We start from the raw sequence: 26953 nt of genomic DNA on the forward strand, positions 1-26953 counted from the left end.
ACGCGAAGAACCCAATGCCCTCACTGTGGTTGGTATTTTCAAGGAGCAAGAGGTGTAAACATTCACATCAGTTGCTCTCATCCACAAATACATCGAACTACCTTGTTAACCAACTTCAGTCAACGCGTATCTCAATCAGAAGATATTATTCCCATCGAGCATCAATATCCTGTTCAAGAGGAGACTACTTTTCAGTCAGAATTAAAGGAATGGAAGAACAAATTCATTCAGTTCTCCAGTGAAAACAATCCTGAGTTCGACATACTCGTGTGGGAGTTGTCGGAATTTCTGAGTAACTCTATCCACCTCTTACCTGGTCCAAAACACCCTGCTACGAAATATTACGAAGCCAGGAGAAAACAACGTCTCGGACATGAAGGTAAAACATATAGTAAGTCCTCGAATCCACAACGTGCGACCAAGAGAGAACGCTGTAAATATGACTATCAGCTCACTCAGTTTCAGTTCTACAATCAGCAAAGGAAAGCCGTGCGGAGGGTACTAAATCCAAAATCTGAATCTTGCAACGTCGATATTTCCAAAATATTTGCCACTTACTCTGATTTATTTTCCATTGAAAATTCCAATATAAGGCACGATTACTGCTCCAAAATCAGTGACGTAGGCAGTGTAGAGCTAGATGAAACGTACAGCCCCAGAATCACAAAAGAAGAAATCTCCGCAGCAACACGTCGAATTGCAGTAGATACCGCTCCTGGTCCTGACCGTGTCTTAGTACGTGTCATCAGGGACGACACGGAATGAGAAATCATAGCAATCATTACGACTCAAATGCTTTCAACAGGCAAAATACCCCAGTGTCTAAAGAGTGCTAGAACCGTGTTGATACATAAGAAAGGCAATGTCGAATGTCTGTCAAATTGGAGACCGATAACGATCTGTTCGGTAATTGGACGTGTTATTGAAAGGGTATTAGATTAGCATTTGCGCTCCTTTGTATCTTCCAGTGAACACCAAAGAGGCTTTAACGACCAGCCAAGATGCCTTATAAATACTTCTATTCTCAGAGGACTCCTCAGGACAGCAAAGACAGATAAGCAAGATGTTGCCGTGATTTTTTTAGATATATCAAAAGCCTTCGACAACATCGGACATCAGCACCTAAATCTAACACTAGCTGCCGAGCCACTTCCATCTAAACTGAAGGAACTAATCCTCAATCTACAGACTGACAATACAACACAGATTGAAACCACTAAGGGTAAAATGAAGCCAATTCGTTTGTTAAGAGGACTTGTGCAGGGATCACCATTATCGCCAGCATTGTATAACCTGGCCACAGATTTCATTTTTGATGAGATAACAGAAAAAAACCTAGTACAAGCATATGGCAAATCAGTTTCTGCAGAATTGCCCCCTCTTAGTATTACTGGTTTCGCCGATGACAGTCATTGTTGGCAAAAATAAAGAAGCAGCTCTTGAGTTGACAAGCATCGCTATCACGTTGTTCCAGGAAATCAGTCTATAGATAAATGCCAACAAATGTGTGGGCATATGTATTGAAAAGGGGAAACTCGTGGACGGAGTGCTCGATATTTACGACAATGTTAGGATAGTACAATTAAAGAAAGAGAAGAAATTCAATATCTTGGCGTCACTTTTAACGAAACACTCACCTTTGATGCGAACCCTTCTTTAAAAACCTTGCACAAACAGATGCGCTTACAGCCTCACGTTTGTTAAAGGCAGATCAAAAGTTCATTGTTTTGAACAGAGCAGTCAGCCCTACTCTCGTGTATGCTTTTCAGACCGCTGAAATTAGACGAGTTCCGCTTAACTTCCTGAAAACCGCCGACAGAATGGTAAATAGCTCCCTAAAGGAAATTTTGCAATTACCCACGGATACACCCGATATTGCTCTGTATTCTGATTTAAGATTCAAAGGCCTCGGACTTTTCAAAGCAAGCTGGGAAGTACATCTGCAACAAATAAGCGCATGCAACGCTCTTCGCCGAGCCAGCAATAGCTACGTTTTAAAGATGCGTGATCTGATATCCGAAACGACGCATTGTCTACAGGCCCTCAACATCACAGATATAAACAGATTCTCCAATCAAGGCAGTGACCTTCCAAATCCAAGAAAAATCCGCCAAGAACTAAGAAGTCGTAAAATGGCAACTTGGTGCCCTTTGCCTCAGAAGGGGATCGGTGTAGAGTTGTATAAAGAATACACTCCGGCCAATAATTGGATTAGGCATCACCAGGGACTTTCTTGTAGCGAATGGCGAGAGGCAGTCAAGATGACATCAAATGTTTCTGCAGTACGAACTATCCCGTTCAGAACTCAGGACGGAAACCTCTGTCACAGATGCGTCAGAGAAAGAAACACTGGCTCACGTTCTGGGTTCTTGCTCCTACAGCGAAGTACTGAGAAACTCACGTCACCACAAGATAAGATCACTGATTGCAGAACTCCGTAGCAAAAACTTCCGTGTATATGAAGAAGTCCACGGTTTGTCTACGACAGGGAGTACAAGACAAATTGATATACTTGCCTTTAAAGATAGCGACAAGAAAGGCTTCATTATCGATCCGACCATCCGATTCGAGCATCATGGCAGCCAGTCTACTGAAGTTCATCTTGTAAAGCAGAACATTTATGCGCCCACCATTCCATTCCACAAAAATAAATACCAGCTGAATGAAGTAGAGATTATCGGCCTAATGATTGGTGCTCGTGGCACAATACCTGCCTTGTTTGTAGAATTCTGGAAGAAGTGTGACCTGGCTATGAACAGCATCGAAAGAATAGTTACCACCACCATATGTGGATCTGTACACATCCTAAAATCTCACCTGTTCGGACCTCCATAACCTAAAAAATCCATATCATCGCTATATTTCTATGTGATAAAAACATTCTGTATCCTGATAAGCTTTACTTTGTCCATTGTGGCAACCCGTAATTGCGGGAAGTCTTTGATTCGTTCAATAAATATATATATAAATAAAATATTTTTCAGTAAAAATGAAACGAAATTAAAATAAATATAACATTTTTAAAATGAACGTCTTCACTTTACTTAACAACTAGATAAGGAGCTCCTTAAACTAAACATTTGTTTTCTTTACCCATACCAAACAAGGAGTTGACTTTGAGTGTCTTAGGACAATTCCCGTTGGAGGAACCTTACACCAGAACACGGTCAGAAAACGTAATTCAATATCGCAACACACAAAATTAAAATAATAGAACATCCTGACGAAAAATACCTAATACAAAAACAGGCCCCAAAATAGAACAATATTAACACAAAAGAATTAACTTAAATCTCCCTTAAAATTCAACAGACAAGAAAACCAAGAAAATTAATATTCATAGTCTGTACAATCAAAACCAAGTCAGGTCAGGTAACCCTATGCGTCAGTTTATACCAAGAGTCAAAAACGACCTCTCGTCAGAACCAAAACAATAATAATCATCAGCGATGCCACGCAAGAACAGAAGCAATCCCAAGATAAGACAAAAATGACAGTTACGTAAAGCCCAGGGAGAGATAAGATAAAGCAACAATGACACAGTACAGAATAGGTTATGGCAAAGATAAAAGATAAACCTCTCGTCAGAACCAAAACAATAATAATCATCAGCGATGCCACACAAGAACAGAAGCAATCCCAAGATAAGACAAAAATGACAGTTACATAAAGCCCGGGGAGAGATAAGATAAAGCAACGACACAGTACAGAATAGGTTATGGCAAAGATAAGATAATACAACAATGTGGCGAAAAGATAACGATGCCGAATGTTAGAAAACCCTCCACGAAGAAATTGCCTAAAACCCCATCAAACAATACATGTTAAATGAATAATTTCTTGAGATAATTACATTTTAAGATTACAAACTTGAAATGAAACCTACTTAAAATTTTGTATGTCCCAGAATTTACTTCAATATGTATAGGGACAGAAATCTTGTGCTTAATATGAAGTTCTGATTAACTGTAAGCTATAAATATAAAAAGGAGATATAACTTGACTGGGCTAAAATTAGTAATATAAGTAAAAAAAAAAAAAACTGACAGATTGTGATGACGCAGTGCATAGGTCAACACATGGAATGAAAATCAAATAAACCAGAACTGAATGACAAAATAAAATTTAATATCAACGCGGGTAGGTATTACATAGAAACAAGCAGAAATAATTTAGATATAGCAACAACACATGCCTGAAGGAAAAGATACCATGAAACACACATCAAATGAGTAGAATAAAAATGTATTAGAGGGGAAAATTAAGATCAAAAAGGTCAAAGTAAATTTTAAATTAATGGTGAAAACAAAGGAGAAAAAACTTTAATATTACCAACATGGAGTACGAACCAAAGTATGAGTAGAACACAAACCAAATCTTACCATAATTACCACAGCAGTAATCGCAAAGAGACATAAATGAGGTATAACATGACTCCACAAGGAAAATAAAATTAAAATAGGTACTTACAGTCATGAAGATATATACAATAACATCTTACCCAAATGCTGACCCATGCGCTGGCAATTACCATCACCAAACAAAATTTACACTACACTACCTTACATTCTAAGTTTTTTTAAATAAATAAACCAAAACTTAATTGAATCCCTAAAAGGGATTTTCATGATAGCTTTATCCCATTCCAGTAGGATTATCGCTCATTTAGAGTGATGAAAACAGGCATGGCTGCCAGCGTCCATCTACAATAAGTTCTATCGGCAGACAGCCGCTTTGCTAGGTAGGCCGCAGGAAGCGGTAATGTCAGGCGATCGTTGCACGCTCTGGAGAGCAGAGTCAGTTCACAATACAAGTTACACCGTTGGCAGATAGATGGCATCAGAGTACACCTTACCGTCCGATGCACACACTTTTTGCCAACACGAAAATGCCAAACGCTCCATATAATTTATCGTATAATATTAGCTGTGCCATACAGACATTTAATTCACATATACGGTTTCTCATATGTAGTCAGGTCCTAATTATTTATATTAATACATTTGTAACGTCACAGCACCCCCGCCTGAAGGATACCAGGGGGCCAAGAGGTAGCATGTTGAGTACAGTTACATGCACTAGAAGTTGTCCCAGAATAACTCTGAACACAGTAGTGTCCAATATGCCTGGCATAGGCCACAAGATAAGTTCAGTGATGTAGGCATCACAGTAGTAGTAACGATGTTTATCTACAACGTCAAGTATAATTCTTTTCATGCGGTTAGAGTAAACTTTTGGAACAGTCTTACTTGGCAGTAGATGGCATTTTAAAGCGCAAACACAGGGCATAGCACGGACTGTTCAATGTGCAGGAAGATGGAGAACGAATGGCCAGTAAGTACAGCACCCAACGCACCAGATGGTAAACAGACACATGACTTGCAAAGATACAGCCCCAAATGTTGAACTTCAATGACATCGGTGTGATGTACCGATCCCCAGATGCTTCCGGTAATAGCAGCTTCAGGATGGAGAATGCGCACGCAAGCTGCAACATGGACAAGGAAGCAGAAAGCAAGGGAACAAGTACCATTCACATGCAATAAGGAACCAAAATGGTCCTGTTACATACGTTAGGGAATCAGTTAATCTCAAAACGGGTTTCCCAGACCCTTTTGTAATAAGGTTTTAGAAAGTTCGTGGGGCAGTAGTAAGTGTGACATTATGAATGTATTAATATAAATAATTTGGACCTGACTATATACGAGAAACCGTATATGTGAATTCAGTGTTTTACCAGAACATGCGTGCAGGTATGAATATTGTGGTGAAAAGCCCATACCCAAAACAAAATGTCTAAGATCTACAGGGATTACAGAACTAGTTATCCAAAAAATTCAACACCATTTTAAAAAAATCTATTATTGCTAGAATAATATTAACATTATTTACAACAAGCAATTCCATGGAAAGCAAATGTTACAAGAAATACTACTAGTTTAATTTTCTAAATGCAGCAGCATCATCATATACAAAATTCACACACAACTTGGGTATTTCCAGTACTTACCACTACGGCTTACAGTACTATAGGTTGAGCTTACTACTAGCTTAACACTACAAGTGATAATAAAGTAAACTTTAAACATAACTATCCAACAACAACAACAACAACAACAACAACAACAACTGGAGTACAACAAGCAATTCCACGGGGGTAAAATAAAATTACAAGAAATACTACTAGTTTAACATTCTAAATCCAACATTATCGTATAAAGTTTTATACACAACTTAAGTATTTCCAGTGCTTAACATAATGGCTTACAGAGCTATAGGTTGAGCTTATTACAGCTTAACATTACAATGTTAATAAAGTTATGTTAAAAACGTAATTACCCTGCAAGAACAATAACAGTACAACAAGCAAATCCCTGGAAAGAAAAATATTACAAGAAATACTACTAGTTTAAGTTTAAAATTCTAAATCCATCATCATCATATACAAATTCACACAACATTTAAGTATTTCCCAGTGCTTGACACTACAGCTTACAATACAATAGGTTGAACCTACTACTAGCTTAACATTACAAGTGATAATAAAGTAAAGTTAAAAACATTGGTAATTACTCAACAACAACAATAACAGGAGTACAAGCAATTCCCTGGAAAGAGAATACCACAAGGAAAAAAACTCCTAGTTTCACAATCTAAACCAAGCAGAAATGATAAATTCAGTGTCTGTAATTTACAGCTTTTACCTTTCACTTTATACTAGTACTAATGGTAATTGATTCCAATCCTGTAGCGAAGGAAAACTTGCCCATGTCCGTATGCTGGTTTCTGGCTGTAATTTTATGCTTATGATCGTTTCTCGATAAGTATGAGGGAGGTGCCAACCTATTCCTAATACTACTCCAGGCAGCCCTTCCCGTATAGCTCTTATAAAGACCACACAGGTGAGCTCTAATTCTTCTAGATTCAAGACTCCCAATTAATGGTATTTCTCCTATTTCCAGTTACGCATCGCTCTTCTTTGAACTTTTTCTAGGGATTTTATTAAACCCACCCTGTACGGATCCCAGCACGCAGATCCAAATTCGAGAATCTGTCTTACCGAGCATTTATAAGCTTTAATTTTGGCACCAGAATTAGCTTTCTTGAGATTCCGCATAATAAAATGTAACAATCTCCAGGATTTCTTAACTACACTTTCCACTTGCTCTGACCAGTTTGTCTTTTCTTATAGTAATACCTAAGTACTTACAACTATCAACAACAACACTTTCTCCTCCAATTTTGTAATCCCTCTTTCCTGTCATTTTTTTTTTTTACTGAAACACAATTTCTTGCTTTTTCCACTGTGGATTTTCATTCAATTTTCATGCGCCCAGTTTTCAATCATATCTAAATCCTGCTGAAGCAATAGTTCGTCCTCCTCTGTCTTTATCTTCCGATGTATGATGCAGTCATCGGCAAAGAGCACACTTCCGATTTTATCGAATCATTCATGAAATGTATGGAAAGAATTGGCCCAGTAACGCTACACTGAGCCACACCAAACATAACACTTACTAGAGAAGATAGTTTCTCCCACGCGTACCCTCTGAGTTCTTTCATACAGGAGTTCTCGTATCCATTTCACAACTCTGATGTCAATGCCCGTACATGCTAACTTGTTAAGGAGGATGTCATGTGGCACAAGATCGAATGCCTTAGCAAAATCAATTACTATTGCGTCAATCCTTGACCCACTGTCGAGCTTATCCAATATATATTGGCATACGGAACAGAGCTGACTTCCGCACATACATACATACATACATACACACACATACAGCCCAACTGGGAGAATACAGAGACCATCTCTAGAAACCATCATTGAATAGATTCTCACTGTGGCTTCTAATCGGGAACAAAACTATTGTAAAAAGTTTCAAAAAGACCCATGGCAGTGAAGATGATTACATTTGGGATGGCGACAACACCGGTAGCAGGGAAGTTGGCGGCACAGACAATGATAATTCAGATTAAAGTGGTGATTAGGTTTACTGTGCGATAGGTCTCTGCTACACTAACAGACTCAACTGACTGCGTTCTCTTTTTCATTCTTTTGTATTAATATTGCATAATACAATAAATGAAATTGTATGTCCAATCCTTACACCATTTGTCTATGGGGTCGGGTATGAAGAGGGATGAATCTTTCTTAGAGAGTTTTTATGACCGGATGCCCTTGCCGACGTCCACCTTATCCGAGGAGTTAATGAGATAAAATAAATGACGTGATGTAAGAATAAATAAAGCAGACTCATTATATTTACAGTATATGTAGGCCTATTATTATTTTAAAAATTTTGAAATACTGCCTGCCAACGAAGGTAGCCAGTAAGACTCAGAATACAATCATAAATTTGTTAAAGAATAGTATAGAATACACACATGTAGAACTTATAGTTCTTCTTTATAGCCAGAAGTCATGTGTTCACTGCGTGAAATTGGACGCTATCGCACATTGGATCCCCTTCCCTTCTTACCTTTTGAAGTTATAAAAGTTGGTAGCGCTGACACACTTATCCACCAGTGGAATTCCTGCTGGGTTGTTCGACACCTAATGGAAGACCATAGAGAACAAAGAAGAAACATCCTGCAGAATTGCTTGCTTGTTATGAGGCTGAAGGTGACAATTTCTTTTCAAACATTGTCACATGAAACATGGATTCATCACTTCGAACTGGAAACAAAACCGCAATCTATGGAGTGTGCCACACCAACTCTCCCACGAAGAAAAAGCTCAAAACCGTACCCTCAGCTGGTAAAGGCATGCGTACGGTCTTCTGGGACTCTGAAGGAGTTATTCTGTTTGATGTCCTCCTTTGTGGTGAGACGATCAACTCTGAAGTGTCCTGTGAACACAAGTACATGTTTGTCTTTATAGGAATCATAAGGGTATGACAACTTTTTACTGCCTGTATGTGTCTATTTTTAATTTATGCTAAAAATAAGCAGCTGATGATGTCGCTTAGAGACTAAACATGTTCTGCAAATATATTTTTATAGTAATGTAATTTAATCACTAATGTGATTATAAAATGTAATGAAAATCTGGAAACATCAGGTCTGTTTATTTTGAAGTATCAGTACGGACCAACAATGAAGTTTTTAACTTGTAGTACATACCACTTAGTCGAGCACCTCGTCTCCTCCCAAGTCTTCCCAGCCCAAACTCTGCCACATTTTTGTAGCCCTACTCTTTTGTTAGAAATCACTCAGAACAAATTACGGCTGCTTTTCTTTGGATTTTTTTCAATTCGTGAATCAAGTAATCCTAGTGATTCACTGAAACCATATTCTAGTTGGGGTCTTACCAGAGACCTCTCCTTTACATCCTTACTACAACCCCTAAATTCTCTCATAACTAGGGCTCGGATTCAAACATATTAGTATATTTTTTTCCTGAATAGTACACATTGAAAGAAGCATTTCATTGGTATTTTCATCTCTCTGGGACCAGCAGAATTTAAATTTATCGAGCATATAAATGCATAAAACCGCGTTTTTCAGAATAGAAGCATATAAATGCATATTCTTGTGGTTTTCGTCTAAATAGTTTTTTCTTTGAATTCCCCCCGAATTCGGGCCCTGACCATCCTTAAGGTTCGAAAACAGAAATAATTATTGAAAAGCCTATCTGATGCGAATAATAGAACTGCAGATTTTTAACCTTTAGTGAGGTCATTCACACACCCTAATTGGCCTCTGCCGGATTAGAGTGCGACTCGTCAGATAAGCTCTGGAAGCTCCAAGATTCCTTTCACTTTGAAATGTGAGGTATTTTAGTGGTGTGCCTATTTTGGGAACCAGTGTTGTTTAGGTGGCTTTTCCCATGAAGTAGTGGAAGATCCGATCTGATCAAGTGAAGTTCCTGCATTCTACTCTCAGTTCTCAGTTCATAATCGTATCCGTACGTACCTATAGAGTTCTTGTGATTTCTAAGACGTGATGCCTAAAGTTAAGGAATCTCAGAGTGTTTTACTCCGATGATGTGCAAAGGAAGACCCTGACTTGTTTTCTACTGACGGAAAAATTCCTTTCTGCAAAATGTGCAAAAAAGAGGTAAGTTCTTATTGACATTTTCACATCTATGTTCTTACAAGATATTACTGGTCAAACAGTTGAAATTTCAAGTAAGCCGTATGTGCAGCATACGGTGCCTACCTATTAGATAAGTAGAGATGTCTTAAGAATTTGGAGTGTAGACCCATTAGATCCTCAGATTTTACATTTCGTAGGCGGAAATTGACATTTGGATTTGCTGGTTTTTCATGGGATCGTTGAGAGGGTGCTTGTACTTCTACTGCAATATTTGAAAATAATTTTATAGTCCACAATGCTTTATTTTTGTTCATTCAGTGTATTTTTTCTCACTTATACATACCTATTTATTTTCAGGTCAAGATTTCGAAGAGTTTTCAATTTTCCCAACATAAAGCCACAAGTGGGCACTCAGCAAAAGTTGAAGAATAAAAAAAAAAGGAAATCAAAGAAACAAGCGCTGATACAACCTTTGTTCAATCAGCAACAGCACGGACGAGTTCTCTTCCAGAGTTTGTAGGGCATTTTTAAGCGCCAATGTACCCCTCTACAAGGTTGAACATGCTGAGATTGGAGCTTTCTTCAAGTACTTTGCAGGAAGAGAGTTGCCTCAGGAGTCTACTCTACGTGTAAATTACGTTTCTTCAGAGTATTTTTGCTAGTTGCTTTACGTCGCACCGACACAGATAGGTCTTATGGCGACGATGGGGCAGGAAAGAGCTAGGAGTTGGAAGGAAGCAGCCGTGGCCTTAATTAAGGTACAGCCCCAGCATTTGCCTGATGTGAAAATGGGAAACCACGGAAAACCATTTTCAGGGCTGTCGACAGTGGGGTTCGATCCTACTATCTCCCGAATACTGGATACTGGCCGCACTTAAGCGACTGTAGCTATCGAGCTCGGTTCTTCAGAGTATGAAAAGGTATGAATTAATGCACGATTGCCGTATTCCGCATTCTCATTTAAACAATTTAGAAGTAATTTTAACATGGATCTAGCTCTGTCGTAATAAAAGTAATCTCTCGATAATACCTTCATTCGATGAAGAATATTCATTCAGGTACTCTTTTCACCAGGTTCTACACGCAATCAGGGATGATATCGGAAGCCACCCATTTCGGTTATCTATCGACGAGACCGCAGACAGTTGTAGAAGATGCATGCCCAACGTTATTGTTGGAAAACTCAGTCCCAGTGAACCGGGGAAAGGCCACCTAATTCTGTGCATGGAGCTAGATGTGACAATGGTACCATTGTGCGAACAGTGCAAGCAGCTCTGTGTAGGTATATGTTCATTTATTTTTCGAGCGTTTTTGCCAAAGAAGAATAAGCTATAATTTCAATGCATTCTACGTATGCTCAGTGAAGACTCTGAAAGTTCTGATAGTTAAATATCTCGTACAATCGTACGACATATCAGAATCCCATTAACTGGACGGTTCACCCTTCATTTTATGCATTCCTGTTTCAGACTTGCTGTGGCCAACCTTTTCAGATGAGGAGGTAAACAAAGTACAATGCATTGGTGACTGGCGCTGCTCCCTACATGATTAAGGCTGGGAAGAGCCTCAAGCTTCTCTATCCAAAGATGTTACATGTTGCTTGTCTTGCCCATGCAGTGCACCGAGTTGCTGAGGAGCTACGCGAAAAATCGTCCAGCGTCAACTGCGTCATTTCTTCAGTGAATAAAATTTTCGTCAAGGCTCCTCCTCGCATCCATGCCTTCAAGACGATTCATCCAGAGCTCCCTTTACCTCCCGAGCCCATATTGACGCGATGGGGAACTTGGATCTTGGATGCCTTGTTTTACGCTCGAAATCATAGGGCAATTGAAGAGGTAAGACTATTTCAAATGTTTAAAATCTTCTCATTTTCAAGGTTTCTCTATCATTCTTTTCATACCTTTTATGTTTACTCCATTATACAGCGCCTAATTTTGTAATTTTCTCAGTTATTCTCCTCGGCTAATGTTTTTCAATTATATTTTTTCCAGGTGATCAATATGTTTGATGAGGCGGACAGCAAGTACATCGCGAAAGCTAAGACTGCTTTTAAAATGAAGGGCTTGATGCCATCTTTGATTTTCATAAAAGCCTACATGAGCATTCCTGAGGCCATCCTAAAGTTGGAATCGCGAGGGATGGATTTGGTTGAAGTGGTCGCTACAATACAAGGAGCCATCCTAGAAGCCGACTCATGGCCTGGAGAGACTGGGTAAACCGTGAAACAAAAGTTGGAGTTTGTGCTGGCTCGAAATCCCAGTTGGAGTGCAACGTTGGATTTGGAGAGGATGCTGCGTGGCGAGTCTGCACCGTCAGAGGATTTTTCCGAACTACTCTGCACGAGAAGCAGCATAGTTCAAGTATTTACCTCTCGTGTCAGTTGACGTCGAGAGATTGTTCTCATCATTGAAACTTTTATTGACTGATTTAAGAAAATCATTCAAAACTGAAAACATAGAAAAAATTCTTGTTGTACAGACCAGTGCAGATCTACTTCATTGACTCGCCTAATTCTGAACATTTTGTAAATGAACTTTTAAACTGTAACTTTTATAAGAAAACTTCTCATATATATACTTGAAACTTGAATGTGAGTATATCGCAGTGTATCATACATACAATTAGAAAATAAAGCTCGTATATAAAGATATATTATTGGTTTTTTCGTTTCACTTTCCTTTCTATAGTTTTTAAGTGTTTTTCAAGCATATTCTGCATATTTAACCGCATATAATGGGTTTTTCGGGTATGTCTATGGAGCATATAATGGGTTTTTTCGAGCATATCTATAGAGTATATAACGCATGGTTTTCAAACACATCTGGAGATTTTATCAAGCATATTGATCCAAGCCCTACTCATAACCATGTGCAGCGATGTGTGTACCCATTATTTACAATCCCGTTTATGCGATTATACCAAAGAAGATATTTCTTTATGTTAACACTTGGGTACTTAACAGTGAACCCCATGAGGAGCTTTCACCCCATCAATGCAGTAATTAAAACTGAGACGACTTATTCTCTTAGTGAAACTCACAACCCGACTTTTAACCCTGTTTACCATTGTGCTGTCCATCTTACACCATTGTCGAGGTCTTTTACAATCTTGTAACCTATTTATTACTCCATACAGTATAACATCATCCGCAAAAAGCCTTATCTCTGATTCCAGTTCTTTACTCATGTCATTTATATACATAAGAAAACATAAAGGTCCAATAATACTGCCGTGAAGATTTCCCCTCTTAATGATTACAGGATCAGATAATGCTTCACCTACTTTAATTCTCCGAGTTCTGTTTTCTAGAAATATAGTCAGCTATTCAGTCACTCTTTTCTCTTGTCCAGTAGTCTCCTATGATCTTCTCTCATGATCTAACATATCAAATGCCTTAGGTACTTACTTATCTGATGGCTTTTAGTTCCGAGAGTATCTGAGGACATGTTCGATTCACCTGATGCAGGTCTTTCTATTTGACGCACATGCGTCTGGATGTGGAATGATGATAATGAGGTAGGGGGAGGGTGAAACCCAATGTCAGCATGTAGCCTACTCCTGTCGAAAAACAGCAAGGGGTCTGCTCAAAGCTTTACGTCTCCATCCGATGGACGAGTCACCATCTACAGCATCATCTACCCTAATTCCATACAAACGCCGCAGAGAGGTTTGGAATTGTATCCTGGCTTTTGGCACACAATCTAGTGATTAGAAATGATGTACCACCCCCTCTTCTACCCTTCCAGCAAAACATTCTGATGGTGAAAATTTTTTTGACCAACAGAACTCGAACTGGCTAACCACGGTGTCAGACCCTATAGACTTTCAGCTTTTGTGTCTAATTGTAAATGTCTTTTTTATGGTAGGTAAATTTCAATACTTTGTTAGTATTACTCACCTCCTCTATCTGGACATTATCCTTGTAACCAACAATCTTTCCATGCTGCTGACAGAATACTTCTGTCTTTTGTGATCCTCACATGCACACTTCCCTTGTTCATTAATTATCCTGGGAATGTCGTTCTTGGAACCTGTTTTTGCTTTAAAGTACCTATACATGCCCTTCCACTTTTCACTAAAATTTGTAGACTGCCAGTTATGCTCGCCATCATGTTATTCCTAGCTGACTCCTTCACTAGATTCAATTTCCTAGTGAGTTCCTTCAGTTTCTCCGTACTTCCACAATCATTTATAACTCTTTGTATGTTACCAGCTTGCACCTCCTTCTTGATCTCTTTACTTCTGTTATAAAATAGCAGGTCTTTACCATTCCTTACCACCTTTAATGATACATACCTGTTTTCACATTCCTCAACAATTGCTTTAAACCAGTCCCACAGTCTGTTTACATGCTTATTTACAGTTTTCTACCGATCATAGTTACTTTTTAAAAAGTCCCTCATACCTGTTTTATCAGCCATATGGTACTGCTTAATAGTCTTTTATGAGCTTCCTTTCTATTACATTTATTTTTAACTATGAAAAAACAGCTTTGTGATTACTAATACCATCTATTACTGCATTATGTTTTGTGATTCTAAGCATAAAGATAATGTGCATATTACTGCCTTAAATTTCAGATCCACGCTCACCGTTGAACGGCGACGTGAAAGAGCTCTTCAAAACTGGGTTCAACCTTTTATTTTGGGCACAGATGCAATACCTGCTCATCGTTCTAGCATTCCATACCACAGGCGACGAACCTTGACTTGTGATTTCAGAGTTTCAGTTTATCAGCAAAATTTGTGGGTGAGTCCACTTTCTGACATCACAGGCCGATACCGGGAATGCTCTCCAGAGTTCTACAGGTATTTCTTTGTTTTGACTGTAGTCATTTTTTTGATCATTAGGATCAAATTTGGAACATTTAAACTAATATGAATGATGTTCTTTTCGTACAGGTTGAATCCAGCTCAAGTTCACCGCCTTGTCCCATGGTTGAATCGTGAACTTGCTGCTCTTCTCCCGAACAACTCAGGTCACAGAGTTGTGTTGTTGGGTCTGATATTGCATCTGTTGCCACAGTACCCTATTCGTAGTTTGGGATTTCGGTCTGAAGTTTCCAATTTCCTTGGAGGACACACGTCTCATTTTCTGCACGAGTTTTATGAGTTTGCAAGATCTCCATATGATATGATTGGTTTTGATCAGGCTGCACATTACGTACATATTTCGAACTATCCTGTTGAGATAGCATCAAGTTCTGATAGTGATAGTGATGTTGTTGTACTCTCTCCTGAACCAAGCACATCACGGAGTACCTCTGTGCCATCTTCATTGAGTACTCTCCTCAGGACTGAACACAATTCACCAGAAGATTTGACTATCAACAATGGTAGATCATTCTCTCCCCCAGCTAGTACCTCAGGAGCAGGAAATATAATGTTTATGTTGTCTCAGGAATTTCGAAATGGCGGGTATTTCAGTGGAATTAATTCTGATGTAGATAGTTCCAGCAGTTCCACTACTGTTGATGTTACTGGTGAAGCAAATCAGGGTGAAAGGGGGGGTGCTGCTAGTGATCCTGATGAGTGTATGATAGTAGGCTACGTGAAACCTCGCCATGAACGGACACCCGAAATAATCACCCTGGACTCTGATCCTGAAGTGGTAGAGGAAGGAGAAATAACCGTTGCAGATCGATCTGGCGATGAGTTCATTTCTGAAAATTCATGTGAATTCATATTTTCTACTTCCAGTGATTCATCATCGGATTCCGATTATGTTCCAAATAGAAAGATGAAACACACTCGCAAAAAGAATCAGTCTGCATCCAGACATGCCAGGAATTCTTCTTCCAAGTTGCCACTTAAGAAACGTTGCAGACGTTTATCTTCATCTTCCAGTTGTTCTTCTATCTGTGAACATAGTAATAAGCGAGAGAAATCATTACAAATTAGGAAACATAAACGAGCTATTTCTAGTGATTCTTCCTGCAATGGTGATGAACCGTTTTCACATAAATGTGTAAAAAAGACTGTAAGAAAGCAGCCAAGGGAAATTTGGCGCATCATGAAAGAGCAGCGACTTAATACATGTAGAGAACCTGCTGCAGATCATGATTACTCTGTTGGCTGCTCTTCTAACGATTACAATCCCCCCTATAGTCCTTCTGAAATAGCTGCTTTTACCGATGGAACTCGGCCTAAATTACGTAGCATCGTTATTACAAGATCAACATCGGATACTCATAGAGAACGTTCATTTTCACCAGTGGCATCATCTTCACGTAGTTCTTCTCGTCCTTACGAGAGGAGTGGCAGTAGATCAAGCAGTCATAAACGGAAACACAAATCTGGAAGACGAGATGAGAAGAGGAAGAAGAAAAAGTTGAAGAGAAGGTCCAGCAGTCCTTCTCCTGTTCCTTCACACAGTAGTAAATCCAGAAGGAAAAAGAAAAAGAGAAACAGGAAGCTGAGTAGCTCTGTAGGCTCAAGTTCATAGTTTATTTCTGTATCTCTTCAGTGTTTTATTCAGTCCTCTATTCTGATTTACTCTGGATTTTGGAGGGTATGGATTGTCCCTGGTCATGGATGTGATGGTAGTGGACTGGTAAAAAAAGCTTTCTCCAAGATTTTATGTAAACATCTGAGTTAAAATGTTGTATGTGAACCTCATTACCAGCACTTGTTGCTTATTAGTAGCTTGATCATATTTAAAATTATAGATCTAGCTCTGGCAAAAGCATACCACATTATTGAAAAAAATGTTTTGAGAGATGTTGGTATATTTCTTCTGCCAGTGCCAACAAAATTGAAACTTGTTTATGGATATGTGGCAAGTATAAATTCATGGTCTTCCTTGAATTTATGTGTCTGTTTCTGTTTATTCTTTGTAAAGTGGACTAAGAAACTGCCAGCATTGCAACAGCAGTAATTTTTGGTTTTCAGACATGCCCTTCTAGCAAGAATCATACTTAGCTAATATGCTTTGGTTGAAGCACAACATGAAACAAAAATTAATAAAGCAAAGAGCAATGTATCTCGTATCGTTCTTATCCTTAGGTCTGATGTAAGCTCTGCTCCAAAGAGGAAATATTTACTTGCAAAGGATATTGTACACAGCAATATCCTCTGTATTTTTTCAATTATAGTACCTAATTAAGAAACTCCTCGGTATGTTGAGTGAAGTTTCTGGACATAAATAAGATTCTTTGTTTTTCCTCTTCCTGGTTTAAATCTTTAATATCTTTGAACATTTATTTCTCCAAGACGTAATATCTGTGTGTTTATTTGTACTCTTGAATTATAACTTCAGTTTTCATTTTATAATTTTGTAAATTTAAAAGAAATTATATCTGCTTCTACTGACTACTTTCCTTACATAAATAGAGAAACAATACTTCTTAAAATATGCTATCAAAATTACACATGAGTCATTTATTCTTCTCTTCTCCCTTCGTGGGTAACTGATAGCTTTGACTATTCCAGCAAAGAGAACAGAAGTTGTGTGTTCAATAAACCATACTAGTTGGCGTCTTATTCTATTTAGCTACTTCTCTTTGGCCACTTTTCTTTTGCTTAGTATTTTGTTAACTATGACTCTTGATGGGCAGGTATGCTTTTTCTCTATTTTGAATCATATACAAACCTTTGCCATTACTGGTATTTCTTTATGTTCAGCTTATTTCTTCTTCAGTTTGTTTACACATACAGATTTGCATATTTCTTTCACATGTATTTGTTTTATGTCATTACATGTTGGTGCCAACATCTTCATCTGGAGGGAAGTACATGACAAACATATCATTACTGCTTAAAGGAAAAATAAACCACAATTCTCAGGCAATTGAAAGTCGAGCATAGATGTTCTTTTCTGATTTGCAAATGTATTATTAGCAGATGGCAAATCTCCAAACTCTTTCAGAGTGGTAGCAAGCTGATTGTGAAATAAAATTGCTTGTGATATATTGTAAATTAATTTATTCTATAATTGGCAAATTAGTTCTTTAGGTATTTTTGGTATGGTAATATCTTATTTCGGTGCTAAAATATTGTGTATGTTAAATGTACTACATTATCAGAATCCTCCCAGGCTCTCTTGGTTTTAAATATCGACTTTTGATCATAAAATCATCAGGTTATGTAAATATAATATGAAAAGCCTGGCTTAGTAATGTATATAGATTGATATTTACAGAATTTTATGTATTATGTCATTTTGGTGCACACTGCTTTGTAAAAAGATAAATTTTATTACTGGTTTCTCATATTGTCACATTAGTTGAAAATACATTGTTTATCTTCAGCATGAAATCCATGATGTTCATTAGATTCAGTGATATTAAAGTTAATGGGGATGGAGGCTTGAACTTTCATGTTAAATTAAGTGATAAAATAGGTCCCTGTTGCTGACTTTCTTTGCTTGAAAATGTGTGATTTAAGGATATATTTCTTATATTTATTTGTATATAGTATTTTTACATATATACAGAATGAAATTGTGACTGTTGATGAACATTTTTATCAATATTGAAGGTAATATATTATGTACATTCCCATCACACTCCTTGTCCATATCATATGAAGTTCTTCTTATTAAGTTATATGGCTTTATATGATTCAAATTTGTACTGAATGCACTAGTCCCACTCCACTATAGGACAGAGAAGTGCATCATTTGAGGTTTTGAACCCTGATGCTGTGTGTGGCTTTTGCAGGCAAATGCTAGGCAGTACCTCATTACAAGACTCAGGACACATTTTATTCGCCACACACAAGTCTGGATCAATGACCACTGATAGCCCCAATTCCTAACATACGAGTATGATAACACATTGACCTGAATATAAGATGGCCTTGTATATAAGACCACCATGAATATCTGCAAGTAAAATTAAATAATTATTGTAATTAAGACTTATTCAAGTTTCCCTTTAACTAACAAGGCAAATGTCACACCCTACATGCCAAAACTACCTTGGAACTTTGGTGACATAATCGATGAGCTACAGAGACCACATGCAAACCATTAGCTTCCTGTTTCCACTGCAAGGACCTGAAATTGCAGTTGAAATTCTATGTGGTCAGACGGTAATACAGCACAGCTGGCATTCCTGCCTCACTGGTGAGACCTTAACTCATGGTTTTCTGCTTAACGCTCCACTGCTGGCTTGCCCACAGTGACAGCTGCACAGTCCAGCCTGTAGCAACTAATATTGCTTTCCTATTGTTATACGCTTAATACAGGGGTTTATTTTGGGGCTTTGCAGTGGAAACAAGCAGCTAAACTTTTGCATGTGGTCTTTTCATTGCACATCGATTACCAACGTTTCAAGATATGTTTTGGCATGGAGGATGTGACACTTCCTTAGTACGATTTAGTCAATTTTACAATGTAACACTGATAGACAACAAATTTATCGGCATAATCTGCTGTAGTATCAATATAGTTGGTCATTTATTGGACATTAAAATTTTCCGCCTAACTCATTCCTGGTTGGTAGCATTTCGCCCCAGTGTGCTAAGTTGGGCTCATCAGTTGGTAAATAGCACTCCTACCAAGACGCATGGCTAGTGCGTACCGTGGAGGCCACTGCGTAGGCTACTTGGAGCCACCAGCAGTGTCAATGCACTATGAGAGACTTTGTCTCATTTTCGAAAATTGGTGCCTATCTGGCCCTCAGATGATATAGATGTTGATTCCCATAGAGAACCTGAAATATTTTTTCCAAATGAGTACATTTATAATATCAATATACAGTGAAACCTCATTAGTGCGTTCTTCATTAATGTTTTCTTGCTTAGTACGTCCTAAATTCGAAGTCCCGATTCTCATTGTATTAAATCTGTATAAAAATAACTCTTATCGCATCATGAATTTTTGCTATTACCGCTTATTATGATCACATTTTTCCAAGCCCTAAAACTGTTATTTGTCATACCTTGTGAAAGAAAAGCGATTTCCAACTTGGGCAATAGCCGTCACCACAGTTGCGTGATTACGGGAAAAGGCCTTGAATTCCTGAACTTCACAGGATAAGTTGCACCTTCAGGGAGCAAGCCATTAGCCATAGGAATGTTCAGTTTTTGTTGCCGGTTAGCAGCGAGATTGCTGAAAAACTGTGAGCCTGTTTGTGCATGTATATCGCATTCCATTCAGAAGTTGAAAATTTATTTTGTGTTGAGTGGTACAGTGAAGTGTAGCGAATGTTTGTCGTGTGATACGGTAGCTTATATCTGGATTAAGAACATAATCGTGTGAAACTGACTAGCGTGGTGCATATTTGTCTTGTGATAGCCTAAGCCTAGTTATGAATATGGACAAAGCCATGAAATTCCTTACTTATGAACACACAATTAAAATCCGTCAGAAAATGGACTGGCGTCTGCATCTTTAAGCATGCAAAGGTCGCGAATGTTGAACTCACACCTTCGAGTTTCATCTTGATCACTCAAGTTGGTAGAAGTTTTGTTGACTTCAAAATGGCGGCCAAAGTCATTCCTCCTGGTCGCACATGGTCAAGCGTAACCTCCAATTCATTGTGTAAGAGTGTGACCAGAAAATAATGCTTAATAACCCACTGCTTCGAAATAAAAGGCTTCTACTAACATTTGTTTTAGAAAGAGTGTGATTGGCAATAATACGATATTTTTTTGTCCCTGGTGCACATGTTTTCATGTGTGTTGTTTATTACACCTTTCAGTACACTTGTTATTTTACAACAACCAGTGGAAAAGGTTGTCATATTTGATCTCACATGTTTTTTTCACACCTTTTTATACTTTCCTCTCATCTTCAGAAATTGTAGATAAATTTGTTACTGTACCCGCGAATACACGACGTAAAATGCCATTATTTATAACCACGTATTCAATATATTACAATACATTCATTGAATTATAATATAAATAAAATAATTGTATAATTTTAATATATCGTCTTCAATACAGTTTTAATCATGTAATTACATGTAAAATGCTATGTCGGAAAAACATATCTAGTGTTTCCATATCCCTGTTGGATAGTTTTTATTCCTGTATTCAGTAGTATGTTTCCTCGATTAACACTTCTGTTTTCCTTGTCCCTGCAGAAATGTCTTAACAAGGTTCTGCTGTAGTCGGTCTGTTATTGGACATAATAAATTTTCAGCTAACTCCTTTCTGGTTGCCAGCGTTTCGCCCCAGTGTGCTAAATTGGGCTCATCAGTTCGTAAATAGCACACCTACCAAGACGCATGGCTAATGCATACTGTGGAGGCCACTGCATAGGCTACTTGGAGCCACCGGCAGTGCCAATGCACTATGTCCAATAACGGACCAACTATATTATAAATGTAGCCTACTCATTCAGGACAAATATTTCAGGTTCCCTATGGGAATCAACATCTGTATCATCTGCTGTAGAAATTATGGGATGGTTGTACAACATTGTATAGTCTGTCCCAAACACTGCATCATTTGTTTCTTTTACACCATCCCAGGCTTGCTAGAAATTCACTTACTGGAACTTTAAGCTCACCAGTGTCTTCATTCTAATAACTTTGCGACTATATACAGGATAAACCTGGTTTTGTTTCTCCTGCACAAATTCATTAACAAGCCTATGAATTTCATTACATATTCTTGTTTGTGGTCCTCTGGATGCTTATCGTGATATGCCAGAATTTTTCATGTTTCTGGCAACATTGCACATTACATTAAAAACACTAAACTTTATTGCAGTCTGTACATAATTGGTATTGTTTGTCTCGCAAATAACGTGCTATTTGAGGTCAATATCATAACTTCTCCTCTTTCCTTTATTTACTGCTGTGATGGAGGATGCTTTCCTTTCTACACAATCTGCCGCATCTGTTAAATAGTGATTGAAACCAAGTACATTTTCATTTCACTAAGCCAAAGAACAAAAGATCACAATTTGCAGATTTGAAGGAAATTGCCAAAGCTCAAAATTTTTGTTTATTACATGACCTTAAGTTTAGCTGTGATGTGCATGGCAACTCCTCTGCATAACCAATACAGTTGGTCTGTATAGACCATGAAAATGAGTCTCTTGAAATGTTAGGCTCTCTTAAGGTCACACAGCTGAGAGTTTACATTCGGGAGATAGTGGGTTCGAACCCCACTGTCGGCAGCCCTGAAGATGGTTTTCCGTGGTTTCCCATTTTCACACCAGGCAAATGCTGGGGCTGTATCTTAATTAAGGCCACGGCTGCTTCCTTCCCACTCCTAGTCCTTTCCTATCTTATCATTGCCTAAGGCCTATCTGTGTCAGTGCGATGTAAAGCAACTTGTAAAAAAAAAGTTAGGCTGCATATATGAGACAACTACAGTTTTTGTAAGTACATTTTAATGTAGAAAAACGTAATCTTATATATGAGCCAATATTACTGTAAGGTATAAATTTGGAGGAATAGAGTGGGTAAGAAACTGTACTAGTTTTAAATCTTATTAGTTAACATGTATAGTGAAGAAAACTTGCTTGAGTTTAAACCTTCAAGTTCCTGGTAAAACATGCCAAACACAGAGCAGAGAAGTCAGGAGTGTAATGCACTTGTCTTGATTTAGATGTCCTCTGCAAGATATAATACACCTCTTCTAGGCTCTGAAAATCTTCTAAATGGTAATGTTTAGAAACCCAAAGAGAAGCAGATTAAACACTTTTGATGGTGATGATTGTTGTTTCAATGGACTTAACTGTATTATAAATAACACAGGAAATGTCTTTAGTAGCCCAGCACTTAAATTACTCCCTAATTTCTACAATAAAGCTAAGTAAAGAGAGAATATTTCTCTTCCTTTTCATGAAGGTTGGTACAAAAGTGTGTATCTGAATACGTATGTCTGTGCTTAATACTTGTATTTCATTGCATTTACAGATAAATAATATATTACAAATTAAACGTAGGTTTATTTATAAATTACTCTTTGTTATTTATTCCCTAAATCTATTATTTAATTTTATATCAAATATATTTCATATTTTAAAATGAACTCTTGCTATTGGAACCACCTGCATTTTGATCATTCTTGAACCTTCTTGTTTTAAGGAGCTATATAAATATACCAGATTTACTTTTGTATATGTTGCACTTTTTCTGAAAGTTCGAGTTTAAAATTGAGGTACGAGTTAAATGAAAGTAATTTGGAAATCAAACTTCATTATAATGGACATTTTAAAACTAATAAAACATCACACTTTCATATAATATCTTACATTTTATTACATTCCATAACATGTTAATTAATAATTATGAATGTATACTGAGTAAGGTACCATTCTCTGCCAAATATGCCCTCTGCCCTTTTTTTCTTTCATTTCTGTAGAAGAAAAGTAATAGGCCCACTACTTATATCTATCATATCACATTTTCTTTTTTTTAACTGATCAGTATACTTGAAACTGCCACAGCACTTGTTTTATAAGTACTTTTATGTGCGACTTTGTTTCTTCCAGTTTCTCTTCATCCCTTCAGTCAAGTATGGCTGTCAGTCATCCAATGAATCATCTGCCTCCATTCAACTTCTTTCTGTTCAGCAATTGTCATGTCAGTATCTCTTATGATGTCATCTAACCAACGTAAACTTGGCCTTTTAATTTCTCTTCTGCCCCACATTCTGAGCACGACATCCTTTCCAGGGAGGTAGTTCTCTTGATGTGGCCAAAGTAAGATAGCTTCTGTATCAGTCTACTTCCTTCTAAGGAGATTTTTGGCCTGACCTTGTTCAAGATTTTCCTATTACTAATTCTGTCCCTGTTATTCTTAGCGGATGTTGCCAATACCAACGCTCAAATATATTGGTCCTTTCCCCGTCAGTTTCTTCAATATCTATGTTTTGTAGCCATAAGTAGCAGAGACTGGTGAAGTAACATTGAGCAAGGGTATTGTCTGTTTCACAGCTAGCTTGGGCTAATCTGCAGTGGCGGCAGTAGTTCGCTCTCAGGATTGGATTGCCAAGCTCAGGTTTTACCAAACATGGTCTAGGTATGACCCATTAAACCTGTGCTGTTTCTTACATTACGTGTTAAGTATCAGTCTACTTCCTTCTAAGGAGATTTTTGGCCTGACCTTGTTCAAGATTTTCCTGATACAGAACTGTCAGCAGTGAGTTCAAAATCAAAACTTGTCGATTGTTGGTTTCTCAGTTTCAGAGCAGATGATTTTCTAAATATAATTGCGTATGCTTATAAAAAGAAAGGGTAGTTCAAAAACATGTGTTTATAACCCATTCACATTGTAAGAAATACTTGAAACCAAATAAAGTTTTATATTTTTGCACAAATTGCAGAGGTGAACCAATTACATACCATATATCTCACTATTACATATATTACGCAGCATCATTTTGTTATGAGGTCCCTGCAATTGTCTCGCACAGGATGGTCTTAATGTGTCAAGAATATACCCTGTGACATACATGTTTTTGCAGAGTTCCAGGTCTAGCAGTCTTCTCTTGCTGGGATGGAAAGGTAGGTATTTATAGTATTGTATGATCTTTATCCCCTGATCTAACAAACGTGATGAAATGTCACACTGTTGGTCCATCTACATTTTTAATATAGCAGAGTGCAGATGAATGCAGCGTATTTTATTTCTAATAATTTGATTTTTAGAATGATTTTAAGTTAATACCAATATAATGGTCCGTTATTGGACATTATAAATTTTCCAGCTAACTCATTCTTGGTTGCCTGCGTTTCGCCCTCGTGTGCTAAGTTAGGCTTGTCAGTTGGGACTTAGCACACCACCCAAGACGCAAGGCTAGTGCCTACCGTGGAGGCCACTGCATAGGCTATTTGAAGCCACCAGCAGTGCCAATGCACTATGAGAGCTATGTCTCATTTCCAAAAATAGATGCCTGCCTGGTCATCAAATAATGTAGATGTAGATTTTCCAGTTAGCTGGAAAATTTATAATGTCCAATAACGGACCATTATATTGGTATTATAAATTTACTCATTCGGGACAAATATTTTAGGTTTCCTATGGGAATCAACATCTACATTATTTGATGGCCAGGCAGGCATCTATTTTTGGAAATGAGACATAGCTCTCATAGTGCATTGGCACTGCTGGTGGCTTCAAATAGCCTATGCAGTGGGACCTCTGCGCCAAATCAACAATAAATAATGACGTATGTACAACACATACAACCACGTTTAAAGCCAAAATATCAAAAATCAACAATCAAAGGCCAAAGAGCTACTAGTTTAGCTGACGGCCCGCCTGTCAAGGACAGGAATGAAATAACCTCAGCAGCAGCAGCAACCTCCACGGTATGCACTAGCCTTGCGTCTTGGGTGGTGTGCTAAGTCCCAACTGACGAGCCTAACTTAGCACACGAGGGCGAAACGCAGGCAACCAAGAATGAGTTAGCTGGAAAATTTATAATGTCCAATAACGGACCATTATATTGGTATTATAAATTTACTCATTCGGGACAAATATTTTAGGTTGCCTATGGGAATCAACATCTACATGATTTTAAGTTGTCGGTACCTAAATTATAGAGAAAAGGTCAAGTTTTATGGCACTTTTTACATTTTGAGTGATCAAATTCTTGGAAAAATACAGTAATCACTTGGCGGGCAGAGGATTTAATGTGACTGAGTTTAATGTACCAGTATGCTACTGAGAAAAATCAATTTACTAATTCCCCGCATTAATTCACACCTGATTTAAAACTCGAATTTTCAGAGAAAGAAATAAGAGATATGCTAATAAATGTAGTCATCTAAATTATAAATTACTGCAATTCATGGAAATTAGTTTCTGGATCAGATCTGTTACAATATCAGTGACATTGAAAAAGCGTTCCCAAAAGATGATAAAATACTTTATTAATAATAATAACATAGAATATTGGAAGAGTGAACTTGAAATAGAGCTTTCTGCTACTGTGTCATGTAGCTGCCTATGTACCGTTCAGACCCAGGCAAAACAAATACATTCCAAAATATTTGCTGGTTGAACCTGGGATTCCTGCCTCATCAGTAAAGTGGGAAGTCCCAGGTTTAACTCTTAGTTCTGTTGGACTATATTTTGTCTGTATGTATAACATACCTTAAATGGCCATGTTCACCATCTACACAACATGACAGAATAGGCAGATGTTTACATAAGATGTAGGGGAAAACCTACATTTTATTCATTTTCATAACGCTGTGAATATTTAGAGGGTTGTTGCCAACCTCAGGAGGTAAATTTGCCCTCCATTGTGTAAGCACAAAATCTGCCATACTGAATGAGCATTCACTACCTTTGCTTATGGCAGGGTTGTTCAGTATTTGCAAAAGTCAGAGTAAAGTTACAAATTGATCTTTCCACTGCTTTATAAACATCGTGCAGTTCCCATGGCTAGATATAAGAATATTTCTTTAATTCTGCAGTCTTCGTTCTTCCATTCCACAAAGCATTCTCATTTAACTATAGGTGGCTCATGTGATGAAGATGCTAGAACAAGCAAAATATTTATATTTTTAAAATAATGCTTAAGTTTTGACAGACTGAAGAACCTAAGAGTTATTTTAAAATTTGCCTGAAACTAGAAATTGTAATAAAAAGCAATTTGTACAGTTTGTTTTTTCAGCTAATTCATTCCTTTAATTACTAAGACAAATACTTAGCGGAAATACAAAATGTCATATGTTGCGGCTAACCGATTCGTACAGCGCAGCAGCCTGTAGCACGTAGCAGGGGTATGTTTTTGCCAAGGTCATGGTCACAGGTATGATTCACCCTCTTGCCGCGTGCATTCGTCAGTCTGGCAGTCTTGCTCAGTAAATGTGTCTGTACAGTTCTGTCTAGTGTCTATTACTTTGTTAATGTATAGTCAAATACTAAATTACACTTTAACCCGTTAATGCCGGATTTTTTTTTTTTTTTTTCTTTTTAGAATTTTTATTTGCCTGTTATACATGTTGCTTCTGATTGTGTCTAGAGTATGTATATGAAGTTTTATGCATTTCTGCC

At 37.8% G+C, this 26953-nt stretch overlaps 2 protein-coding genes across 2 annotated transcripts in view; both read left to right on the top strand.

Moving 5' to 3' along the window:
• The window catches only part of LOC136872061 (E3 ubiquitin-protein ligase Topors), a 173593-nt gene extending 149342 nt beyond the window's left edge, over positions 1-24251 (top strand). Inside the window, exons 4-5 of the mRNA XM_067145918.2 lie at positions 14619-14846; positions 14940-24251. Coding sequence (XP_067002019.2) covers positions 14619-14846; positions 14940-16482 — 1771 coding nt within the window. The 3' untranslated portion in view covers positions 16483-24251. The remainder of the gene's footprint in view (positions 1-14618; positions 14847-14939) is intronic.
• Positions 10969-12616, top strand: LOC137500427 (uncharacterized). Its single transcript, XM_068227322.1, has 3 exons — positions 10969-11316; positions 11508-11873; positions 12030-12616. The coding sequence occupies exons 2-3, from the start codon at positions 11583-11585 to the stop codon at positions 12252-12254; spliced, it is 516 nt and encodes a 171-aa protein (XP_068083423.1). The 5' UTR covers positions 10969-11316; positions 11508-11582; the 3' UTR covers positions 12255-12616.
• Positions 24252-26953: the final 2702 nt, after the last annotated feature.

Source organism: Anabrus simplex, chromosome 4 (genome assembly GCF_040414725.1).
Source record: "Anabrus simplex isolate iqAnaSimp1 chromosome 4, ASM4041472v1, whole genome shotgun sequence".
NCBI lineage: Eukaryota > Metazoa > Arthropoda > Insecta > Orthoptera > Tettigoniidae > Anabrus > Anabrus simplex.